Below are 12,369 nucleotides of genomic sequence, written 5' to 3'. Positions count from 1 at the left end.
TGGCTTGGACCAAAATGCAGTCATATTTATAGTGATAAGTGTTGGATATTTCAAAGAAAGAGCTGAAAGATTTGCTGATGGACAGGCAGTATGAAAGGGTGGAGGCAAGGATGACTCCATATGATCTGGCTGAGGAGCAACTGGATGCCATTTACTAACATCAAGGAAGTCCGTGGAGAATGTTGAGGGGTTTAGAAGTACAGAGTTCATTTGCGGGGGCAGTAATTCTGAGGTGCCTATTAGAGCAGTCCAATGAGTCAAATATCAATATTATCAGTATTACTGTAATTGTTGATATTTTAATAAAATAACTACATATACAAATAACATTTTACATTGAACACTATATTACAAATAAAATTATGTATCTTCCCATCTTTTTGGCACTAGTTATTTTCTAAAGAGCCTTTTATATAAAAATATTTTAATGTCATTGTCATAAAATGTATTTAATGCCTTCTTTATATCTAATTGCTGAAGTTATAAGTTGCTTGAAAACTAGAAAAACAATATAAAGAAATAAGGCAAATAGTAAAAGAAGAAAGCACATATTAAACTGCAAACGAGGAACACTGCAATTTGGAGGAAACTGTGTGTTTGGGCATAAGGAAATGGGGTGGCCTAGAGCACAGGGTTGCAAATGGGGGAACAGTATGAAATCAAGTGGAAGAGCCAGCAAAAGACCACCTGGGAGAAGAGTGGTCCATATAGAGACTAGTGTGATAGTCCAGGCCAAGGACATGGAGCCTTGGTCTCGGGCGGTGGCAATGAGAACAGAAAGAAGACTGAAAGGCACTGAGAGGAGGTGCCAGATAAGACCCAGTCTGAAGAGGAGAAAGGGGAAATCAAGATGGTTCTAGGCCTAGCCTGTGTTGCTAAGTGGTTAGAGCATAGGCCCATGCACCAAAGGGTCACCAGTTTGATTCCTGGTTAAGGGTACATACCTGGGTTGCAGGTTAGATCCCTGGCCTCAGTAAGGGCGTGTGCAGGAGACAACCAGTTGATGTGTCTCTCTCACATCCATGTTTCTCTCTCTCTCTCCCGCTCCTTTCTCCCTCCCACTCTCTCTGAAAATCAATGGAAAAATATCCTCAGGTGAGGATTATTAAAAAAAAAATTGTTCTAAGATTTTAGCTCAGGTCATTGGGAAGAAAAATGGCCTCACTGATAGAAATGGGAGCGAGGCTAGGGCAAGAGGATAAGCTTTGCTTGGCAATATGGGCTAGAATGACAGTGCGACTCCTTTAGAGCTCTCCAGCTGACATTTGGAGTTATTTCAGTCACCTGGGCTGGAGAGCTGCTGAGGTAGCTGTCCATGTGCCCATGTGGGATGTGCCTGGAGATCAGCTGGCCCTAAATTCAATAAGCAAGCCAGGTGCAGCTCCTAAAACACAGAATTAGAACCTCAGCCTGGATGAAAGGCCTACTGTACCCATCACAGGACCTAAATCTCATGTTCTCTGGGTGAGTCAGGTCCAGTCGTACTCAATTTTGGGGGTCATAATTTAGGAAGCATAGAGATCATTGGGCTGATTGACCAGGATGATGACAGAGAAGGCTTAGAGGAACATGACAGCTGACTTCAGATTTAAGGAAGACTGCATGTAGAAGAGGAAACAGACATCCTTATTTTCCTCCTTAAAGACAGGACTGAGCTCAGGAGGCTCGAGTCATAGAGCTGTAGTTCAGGAACATGAAGCTACTCTCCAGCATCTAGAGTGGGAGCCACGTAGGTAGTGAAGGGCTTTATGTTATTGAAGGGCTCTCAGCAGGGGCTGGAGGAAAACCAGCTCCCAGGAAAGCTGCGGAAGAGGTCTGCTGCACGAAGTTCAAGACTAGCCTGGGCCACCTCCTGAGTTCTTTCTATCTTGAGATTCTCGGACTATAGGTTTACTGATAAAGTATCAGGCTTAAGAAAACAGAAACACCAATCAGAAAGGATATTTTCACCCCTATATTCATAGCAGCACAATTTACCATAGCTAAGATTTGGAAACGGCCTAAGTGCCCATCAGCAGATGAGTGGATTAGAAAACTGTGGCACATCTACACCATGGAATACTACGCTGCCATAGAAAAGAAGGAACTCTTACCATTTGCAACAGCATGGATGGAACTGGAGAGCATTATGCTAAGCGAAATAAGCCAGTCAGAGAAAGATAAATATCACATGATCTCACTCATTTGTGGAATATAATGAACAACATAAATTGATGAATGAAAAACAGAACCAGAGTCATAGAAGCATCGAACAGACTGTCCAACCTATGAGGGAAGGCAGGGGGACGAGGGGGTAAGAGATCAACCAAAGGACTTGTATGCATGCATATCAGCATAGCCCATGGACACAGACATGGGGGGTAGGTGGGTGGTGAGGGCATATGCTAGGGGATGCAGGTGGCTGGGGAGAGGTCAATGGGGGGAAAAGGAGACTTATGTAATACTTTAAACAATAAAGAATTTAAATTTAAAATAAATCCTATATAATAAAAACCTAATATGCTAAGTGTCCAGTCATCCAGTCATCCGTTCAACCAATCAAAGCGTAATATGCTAATGATATGCTAAGGCTACTCAACCACTCACTATGACCTGCACTGACCACCAGGGGGCAGACAGTCAACCAGTTGACCAGCTGCTATGATGTGCACTGACCACCAGGGGGCAGATGTTCCAACCCGTAGGTTAGCTTGCTGCTAGGGTCTGGCCAATTGGGACTGAGTGAGATGGGCTGGACATGCCCTAGAGCCCTCCGTGGTCCCTGCCTGGCTGACCAACCTCCCGTGTCCCCCTCCATCCTTAATCATGCACCGGTGGGGTCCCTCGGCCTGGCCTGTGTCCTCTCACAATCCGGGACAGCCTTGGGGGATGTTGGAAAGCTGGTTTAGGCTTAATCCTGCTCAACGCAGGAGCTGCCCCCTGGTGGTCAGTGCGCTCCAACAGAGGGAGCGCCGCTCAGCCAGAAGCCGGGCTCTCAACTGGCGATCGCAGTGGCAATGGCGGGAGCCTCTCACACCTTGGGGTCAGTTGGACATCCCCTGAGGGCTCCTGGACTGTGAGAGGGCACAGGCCGGGCTGAGGGACCATCCCCGCTCCTGCCCCCATGTGTACGAATTTCATGCACTGGGCCTCTAGTAAATAAATAAAATATCAGGCTTGGTTTCTATAGAAAAACGTTTTCTAGTGTTAATTTAAACCCTATGAAAATGAATGGAGGATTCATTTTTTTCCTTTTTAAAAAGGGTAGATTTGTTGAACCCCAAAGTATCTGGGCACATCCTGTAATAATGCTGAAGTAGTAACAGGCCAGGAAACATTGTTCTGACCCTCTGTCCCCTCCTTCTAACTCATGCCCCCAGTCCTGCTTGGACCTGAACTCTTCTCTAAACAATCTGTGCTTTTGCTTCTGCACTTTGACTCACTCTGTTCCCTCCACCTTAATTCTCTGTCCCTATTTCCATATTTTCACTACCACACCCGGCCCAGTGACTTCCAGGGAGGAGGCACCCTGTAATGAATATATTATCAGCATAATCGATTTAATAATATGAGTAAGATTATTTTAATGAACAGATATCTGATAGTAATTATTTCAAGTTTAACTGTGTCCAGAATCAGAAAATTCCATAGCACAAAGTTAGAGATCATGTGGTTTAGTTTCCTTCATTTGAGAAAAATGAGGTCAAGAGAAGCTGACTACCCGATCGTGGTCACATTGCTATTCTATTTAGAATAGAAACAAAACCAGATCAGCACTTTCCTAACCTCCAAACTACCTCTCACCCATCATGCTCTGCCCTTTCTCTTCCCACATGGAACCATGCTAATTATACAACCGAATAATAGGAACCCAAACGAATGGGAACACATGACATGCACTGACATAATAAGCTTGCATGTCAGCTAAACCTAGTGTTTTCCAATTTCTTTTCAATCATAATGTTTCTTTTTCCATGTTTCTTCCTGTCCACCTATTCTCTCTGGATAAAAGGTGCCTGACAGCATTGAAGGTCACCGTGGTGACTATCATCTTGAGAAGGCGGAACGCTGAGTCCCGGGGGCCAGGGCTCAGCAGCCCCTGGCAGGAGGCCACTCAGCATGCGGTTTTCCCATGCATTCTGAAAGGCTAGGCCTCTTCTCATCAAGCACTACTGCCTGGCATGCTTTCCACAGGACTGAGCCACATGCACATGGGAGAAACAGAGGAGAGTTAGGTCCTAGCAAACAAATATCTACAGCATGAGTTGATTACGCTAGATTAAGAATGTGTAACTTTTTAGAAGTGTATCTTGTCTCCTAAACATTTAATAAATGCTTCTTTTGTGCCTGGTACTTGTCACATTGTTTCATAACCAACATCACATCTGTCTCCTCCATTAGACCGTGAGCTCTCTCAGTGTAGTAAAGAGGGTAGGTGATTAAACAAAGGGCTAAAAGTCACTGGTAACCGGAGGATTGATTAGAAGAATGTCAGGACTGGGTGCTGTGGAAATGGAGCTGAGGGCACAACTGCCCAGCAGTGCATTGACAAGCGGGGGCATGGAGCTGGCTGAAGGTTGAGCTGACTTTTGAACTGTCTGGAGGAATTCAGCCACCAAACAAGGGCCTGGCAGCATCCTAGATAGAGTGAAAAGAATGAGCAAAGCCTCAGGTCAAAGAGAGCCATGTCACGTTCAAGAGAACTCTGAGGAGTGAGGAGTAGCCAAAGGGCAGGGTATACTTGGGAAAATGGTGGGAGACAACGTTGACGAGGAAGCTGGGAGGGGAGAAGGTGAGGACTTTGTGTGCCCTGCTCTGGAAGGCTATGGGGTGAACGGGATCACTGGAAGACCTTGATCTAGAAGGCGCATAACTAGGTTTGATCTGTTCCCCAGAACAACTGCAATGTTTTGTGATGAAAACATGAGGGCTAAAGAACTGAAATACTGTTCATAAGGCTAATGACCAAAAAATGGCAGCCCTGTGGCAGCTGCTATGCACAGGAAGGAATATGCTGGGAGCCTGGCAGGCTCTGGTCTAGATGCAAACTGGCTATAGCTTCTGGTTCTCTCTCTGAAATGTAGTGATGAGTCATTTTCTCTCCTCTCTCAAAAAGCAAACAAGCAAGCAAACAAAACCAGCCTCACCTTTCCTAGTCACAAAGGGAAAATGGCCCCTGGGAGACTTTTGCTCGGGTCCTTGAGCCCAAGTGTCTAAGGAGCTGAGACACTCATGATTCTCATAGGACCTGAAGGATTCCAGCGTTCCGATCGCTCATATTTCTCCTTTGCTCTGTCCGAGAGCTCATTTCCTTCAGACAAACTCATAATGGTCTCTTCTTGAAGTAAACATCACTAGTAAGTTTGCATGTGTTTGCTCTGGAGGTGCAAATCATTTTTGTGGTGAGTCCTGGGCAGAGGTAACTCCACAGAGTTCCTGCCCAAAGTGAGCACTCTGTTTTAGGAAGAAAACCATTGGCCTTCCTTAGTTGATGCAGGAAGGAGCTAAGAGGGCTCTCAGTCCTTGGCTGATGTTGCTCAGTGGTTGGAGCACCAGCCTGCCCACCAGAGGGTCTCAGGTTCGATTCCTGATTAAGGGCACATCCCTGGGGTTCGCTCCCCATTCCCCCAATCAGGGCGAGTGTGGGAGGCGACCAATCTATGTGTCTCTCACATATCGATGTTTCTCTCTCTCTCCCCTCCCTCCCTTCCGCTCTGAAAAGCAATGGGAAAAAAAATATCCTCAGGTGAGGATTTAAAAAAAAAAAAAAAGAGTGCTCTCAGGTGTGATGTCAGGTCTCTGTCTCCTTTTGAAGCTGACTCAACATGTAAGAGTCAATATACCTGGGCCCTGACCAACAAGAATAGGCACTGCCCATAGAGAACCTGATTGGCTGCTCTCTTGGTTAATATCAGCTCTGGGAACACACAACAGAGAAGGTACATCCTTTGCAGAAGTGCCAATCTTGAGTGTCTGTATCTATAGGCTCTCTTTCTCTTGAGGACGCTGGTTTGGGATGCTGTGCACTTCTGCCAGTTCCTGCAGCTGGGCGGGGCTGCTGGCTGCAGCAGTGCTTCCTGGGGCCAAGCAGCCGCCCCTTTAATCTGCCTTCTTAGAGCGAGGAGGGGATGCTCGCAATCATTCAGGGGCCTCTCCCTTCAAGACTTCTGTCAGGACCAGAGAACACTTTCATCTTTTTATGCCTTAGAAGGTAAATGAATCAGTGTAACTTGAGTCCTCATTAAAAGTGGAAGCTAAAAGCTCATACTTCTTGTGTCTCCCTAAACTCAATCTTTCCACTTGGACATTTTCACAATCGTTAACCTGGGAATTGATCTGGCTTGTACTAAAGAAGTTTTAGGAGAAAGAACAATCTGTTAAGAACCTTCAATTCTTCACACAGTGAATTAGAGCTTTTGCACACTGCTCAAGGTCTTTTTTACACATTCCCTGTGAATGGAGGCAGGAACACAACTTTTATAAATTACCCAGTAAAACACAGAGCACTCTTGTAACGTAGGTGATTAATCTGCAGGAGCATAGGTGCATCAGCGGCCCAGGCAGCCGAGCGCCTAGTAATGTAGCACATCCCTCCCAGCAAAACGACGGCAATACATCTAACCTGTAGGCAGTGCGTGGCTTCAGCGGTCCGTCACAGAATTTTTGCTGATTGGGATCACATTTTCCACCCAGGCTCTCCATCTCTGCTCCAAGCTTAATGTTAAAACTCTTGGCGTTGCTGTCAGGACCTTCGGCACATTTGCTGGCAAAATAATTGGTCTGATACACGCGAATGGAGGCGTTGTGCCTGTACTCCAGGTAGGAGGGCAGAGGGTGCTGCTGTTCTGGCTTCAGCTCATCACTGCCTGGAGGACAAAACCCACAGTGAAGGCTGACTTTCTTGTGGCCTCAGTGGTTTCTACTGAGGATTCTAAGGCTGACTCCTCACCCTCTCTGGTCATTCCCAGCATGTGTGAGCTCGAAGGATGCTGTGAAATGCTCTCAATGAAAATAATTTTAATTCATTTTTTTTCTAAAATGAATGATAGTGTATGAACAAATACACACACACACACACACACACACACACACACACACACACACATATGCCATCATTTTTCTTGCAAATAAAATGTGTGGGTGAGAGGGTATCTCATTAAACCAAATGATAACGTGCCCACAACTCCAGAAAGTTAAACACTCCCCATTGTGAGAGTCAACCCACTCAATAAGCTCTCTACCTTGCCAATAATCATTGTAGCTAAGCTAATAAGGAAATCCCTATGACCTGGGAAATAGGAAAAAGATAGGAGAAATCAAATCCAAGGCCAGAGCAGTCGCCCCACCAGCACGTCCACGTGCCACGCCCTGCTGATAACGGCTCTGGGTACAGGACTGTTATCTTGAGTACAGTTTAATCCTGGCTCAGATTTGGCCCCTCACGCCGATCACTTCCCAGAACTCTTCCCCTGTCCACCCAGCCTGCTGTGTGTTTTGGCTCTGCACACCAGTTTTGATGTTGGCTGGAGGAAAGCATAATTAGGAAGATAAATATTATGGAGATCGCATGCTATTTACAATGAATTTCAAGAAGTGGTACGGTAGGGCTTCATCGCATCCTGGACTCTTGTTTAATAAAATTTGCTCAAAATGAGTGGATCTTGGAAATATTACCTCGTTGGCAGTAGTTGAAAAGCAATGTGGCCTTTAGGATGGGTGCCTACGTGATACATGCCACTTATATGAGCAGGATTGTTACCTTAGATCAACAGGGGAGCACCGCCCCTCTCCATGGGCATCACTAACTGAAACCCGCCTGCTGGAGAACACAAGGCTGCTTTTTGGGGTCTGACTTCTTTTTGGCCACTGCCTTATACTCCTGTAGTAAAACGTTATCTTCACTGCAGCCTACTTAAATCTCAGGTCGCTGCACAGTTCAATTTATCTCCAGTTATGAGGTGTAAAGAAATCTGGGATGCACCACTGACCCTTGAAATGATTTAATTAATTATGCGTACCCAGATTTAGTACAATTAAATAAGATGCAAAAGCGCATAGACGGTTAGCTATCTGGTGAGACTAAAATACTATTTAGCTCCACCATTTGTCAGATTTAAAATTTCCCATTGCCCACAAATGGGTTACAATTGTCAAAGATGCTTAAGAAACTCATGTGCAGCACCTTAAACAATTTTGAAAAACATAAGACATGCAAAATATACCAATGCTGTTCCAGACACAAACATCTGTTTTGGAGAAAGAGCGTGCAAGACCTCAATGGCAAATACACTTACGGGCATGTGTACACCAATGTACAATACTCCTGTATGTTTGACAAATGCTGATGTATATAGTAATCTCTGAAGATCATACTTGGTGGTTGTATGGAATGTTGTTCAACGATTACCTAGTGTTTGCCTAGTCCACAGGAATTAAGTAGACACAGACTAGTTTAGGGATGAAAGAACTAGAGAATAAAACATACTATTGAAGGAAATGCAGTGGAGAAAGGAGGAATGTTTTTTATGATCATCTTTTTCCTCCCTCAAGCTTTTGAGTATTTTTGTGAATTGGTGGGTGGTTTGGGACATGTGATTGGTGGGGGTATTTGAGACAGAGACGGGGGAAGACAGTTGAAGCATATTGCTGCTTAATGGCAGACCAAGAGAGCAGTGAACAGGACTGAATGGGGAGCGAAGAAGATTGAATGAGTCTGCACATGCGATGCACTTCCAACAGTGCCCGGCACACCGTACAGGCTCAATAACTGACGGTTACCATTATTACGGCTGTGGTTGCTATTATTACCATTCACCCATTGAGTAATCACACCCAGCAGATAACGGGCTTTCTTGTTGAGAGAGCCTTTGAGCAGTTTTTTGGTTACATCTCCCTGCATCTGGCAGCGAGAGAGTGCATGACATAAACATTAAGTTTCTGCTTTTAAGAACTGTCACAGGAGGAGTCCCCAGAGTGGCCTTTGAGGAAGCAATGCTGCATCTTGGAGTTGAGGGAATTCACTTACCATCAGCCTCTCTCACTACCACCGTGAAGTATTTCACGGCTCCATTGGTGTCGCTGAACCAGCTGCAGTTGAAAGTAAAGTTGATGGAAGATTTGCTAATTAGCACGTCCTTCTTATTCACACGGATATGCGGAGGTGGAGGAGGAGGGCCTGGGGAACGGTGGAGAGAGAAGCAAGAAGGGTCACAACTCTGCTTTTACATATAAACAATATGTGAGGTGTTGATACATGCTCTCTCTCTCTCTCTCTCTCTCTCTCTCTCTCTCTCTCTCTGTGTGTGTGTATGTGTGCACACACTCGCGTGCTTGTATGTAATCAAGAAAACCCCTCCTCTCCTGACGGAAGCGGGCCTGAAGTGATGTGCCAGAGGCACATTAAACATAATGAAAGAGGCAGCTCCATGAGCCCTCTACTGTATCGGGCAAAGTGACGTATTTAAATACTAACTCATAGGGACTTTAAGATCTTTTAACTTGTTTGCTGCCAGGGTACCTTACACAGAGAAATGTTTCCACTTCCCAGAGCCTTTTAGGTCCTCCAAGTGACAAGACATGCTAATGTGGAAGTGAACCGTATGCCAGTGAACAGCATGACGAACACGACAGAGGACGCCGCACACCCGGGGACACTCACGGTCTATCATTGTGATGGTGCTGTCTTCCACCACCTCGCTGGTCACGCCAGCTGACTGCACCTTGATGGACACCAGGTATCTCTTATGGGGCACGAGCATCATGATACTGAGCAGAGATTTTTCCTTCTCCAGCTTTCTGGAAAACTCAACTTCTTGAGTGTCCATTTTCCGGCATTCAATGCTATACCCGTCAAAGTCGGAATCGGGAGGGATCCAAGAGCAGGCAATGGCCGTGGAGTTCTGAGGCCGGCAATGTAGGTTTTGGATTTTGTCTGGCTCTAAAGGAGAGAGAAGAAGGGACACTTTTCATAACTCTGTGAAACATGTGTGTTGTTGTTGTTGTTGTTTTTTTTGTTTTTTTTTTAGCTTCTTTGGGTCCAACTAGCTCAAAGATCTAAATAAATAATTCCCAAACTTAATTTGGATTGTTTATCAATAAAAAAAAATCTCATAGACCTCCAAGGGAATGTCTGACTGCCAGACCCTATTTTGAGAAACATTAAAAGTTAAAATGCTGTTCCTTTAAAAAATCACCAGATGCCAACGTGACTGGAAACATAAATGCGCACACATGGGCAGTGAAATCAAGTGGCTGAAGTCAGACAGAAGGTCAGGCCGAGTAAAGGAGAGGCCAGAAGTACAGTCCGGCCTGCCTGAACTCAAGTTCTAGTTACCAGCTGTGCACTCTTGACACATCTGAGCCCCTCTGTAAAGTGGGGAAGTTAAGCTAACCAATCATCACATGATTACTGGGATGATTCAATGAGTTGAATCATGCACAGCCTCCTAGAATAGTGGCCGGCATAGTAACTGCTCCATAAATGAGGGAATTAAGAAATGACACTGCTGGCCTGTTACCCTCTGGGCCCTGGCTTCTGTCCCCTCTTCCATTTCTGCCTGCCCTTTCCCGCTCACATGCCATGGAACCGGAACTGCTTGTGTTCTGCACGGAGACCATTCTGTCCCAGGCCCCTATGCTGTGGTCATTCGGTTTCTTCTGCTTAAAAGAGAGCCTGACCCAGTAGGGACTCAGTGAAGGAATGCTGGTCTTATTTATGGTGAATGACAAAACAACGAGTAAAAGATTCAGTCGGAAAGAAAGGCGCTTATGTGACTGTAGAGGTTAATAAGAAGCTCTGTAGGCTGCCCCAACCAGTTGCATGCCTACCATTTCTAATTATTTACAGTATATATTTATAAAGCGAAATTGTGCAATTTAGATAAGTAATTTTCGAACTGTAATGGTAGCTGCTGAGCCATTTAAAAAAATAATAGTTCTCAGTTCCCTGGTCTGTAAAATCAGAGGAGTTCTGGTCTGTGTTTTAAGTGTGCACTGGGCTCAGGGGTGTACACTGGGGTGCTCTCTCTACGACCTCCCTCGCATTCCCCCAGACTCTTCCAAGGAGCCTTCAGGCTCTGGAAAAGAACTTGAAACCTAGGTCTAGACCACCTTATTTCATTCCAGCCTTCATAAAGATTAAAATTTAAAAGCCCATTATCTTATTGACCACAGCACACAATACAGTAACAATCCACAGATGGCAATAATCAATGACATCAACCCATCAAAAGGCTCACAAAAGAACTGGCATTTGAGACAAGCAATAACTGTGTCTTTTCAAACATTAACTGCTTGTTAAACTTTTGAACTCCTTTCAAACCAGATCAGAGCTGAGACCTAAAGACATCCTGCCTAACCCGTAACTCCGATAATTCGCACGAAGAATAATGTGGAAACTTGCTTCCACCTCTTCCCTCAGTTCCTTCTCTCTCCTCCTTTTCACCTGCCTTCCAACACTCAGGTCCCGCCCCCTTTCACTAAGAAATGAGTGCCTACTATGTGCAAGGTGCTCTTCTAGGGTGTATGAACAGTAGAGAGGTGAATACGACATTAGCCTTAACCTCTAGGAAGGGAGAGGACTCCAAAATAGCCATAATACAAAGAAGAAAGGAGACTGTTCTAGAAGAAATGGAAAAAGGAGATGCTGTGTGGTGACAGACACCTTTTTGCTGCTGGCGCTAGTGGTGGGCAGGAGTTAGCAAAGGCCTCTGGCAAGGATGACAGCTTGCCCAGATTTCGGGAAGGGCATTTTAGACAGAGAAACCACGCACCCAGGTGCCGAGGGTGGGGCTGGAAGGAGTGGGAAGGTGGTTGACCCTGAACGACCAGTTATTCATCATGGCTGGAGCTTATTTGCGAGTAATTGGCTACTGGAGTGATTTCTATGAGAATGATAAACTTCTATTTTGCTTAATCCTCTTATTTTGGGTTTTCTGTTACCCATAGCCAAACCCAACCCTAACTAATGAAATCCTCAAAGTTCCATCAGCCATTCCTCATAAAATTCAGTGCTAAATCCCTCCGCATGCTGGTTGCTCTCCTCTTGGGCATGCCCCAGTTGGTAAATGCCACTCTTAAACTCTAGCATCCGGGATGGAATACAATACTCCAGATGTGATCGGACCCAGCCTCTACTGAGCTCTTAACTGCGCCCCTGTGATTCAATCACACCGCCCATAGCAAGCCACTGAAAAAACCCACCCCAAGCTTGCTATAAGCAAAACCTGTTAGTTTTTCTTCACATATTTCTTTTGAATATGGTCTTTGGATACAATATGGAGCACAAATTATAAGTGTTATAGCACACATGTTTGCTGAATAAACAAAACAACTAACTTGCATAAAATTTTAACTTTCAGCTAGGTATTTTCTCAATAACCACTATCTGAT

At 45.1% G+C, this 12,369-nt stretch overlaps 1 protein-coding gene across 1 annotated transcript in view; it reads right to left on the bottom strand.

Moving 5' to 3' along the window:
• The window catches only part of PTPRB (protein tyrosine phosphatase receptor type B), a 108,634-nt gene that overhangs the window by 27,665 nt on the left and 68,600 nt on the right, over positions 1-12,369 (bottom strand). The window contains exons 19-21 of the mRNA XM_054718844.1: positions 9,638-9,916; positions 9,005-9,154; positions 6,602-6,845 (exon numbers count right to left, since the gene is read on the bottom strand). Of these exons, the coding sequence (XP_054574819.1) occupies positions 6,602-6,845; positions 9,005-9,154; positions 9,638-9,916 (673 nt within the window). The remainder of the gene's footprint in view (positions 1-6,601; positions 6,846-9,004; positions 9,155-9,637; positions 9,917-12,369) is intronic.

The sequence above is a fragment of the Eptesicus fuscus genome, chromosome 7 (assembly GCF_027574615.1).
Source record: "Eptesicus fuscus isolate TK198812 chromosome 7, DD_ASM_mEF_20220401, whole genome shotgun sequence".
Taxonomy (NCBI): domain Eukaryota; kingdom Metazoa; phylum Chordata; class Mammalia; order Chiroptera; family Vespertilionidae; genus Eptesicus; species Eptesicus fuscus.
Note: the sequence above shows the minus strand (reverse complement) of the source record. Positions and strands in the feature narration are given on the sequence as shown.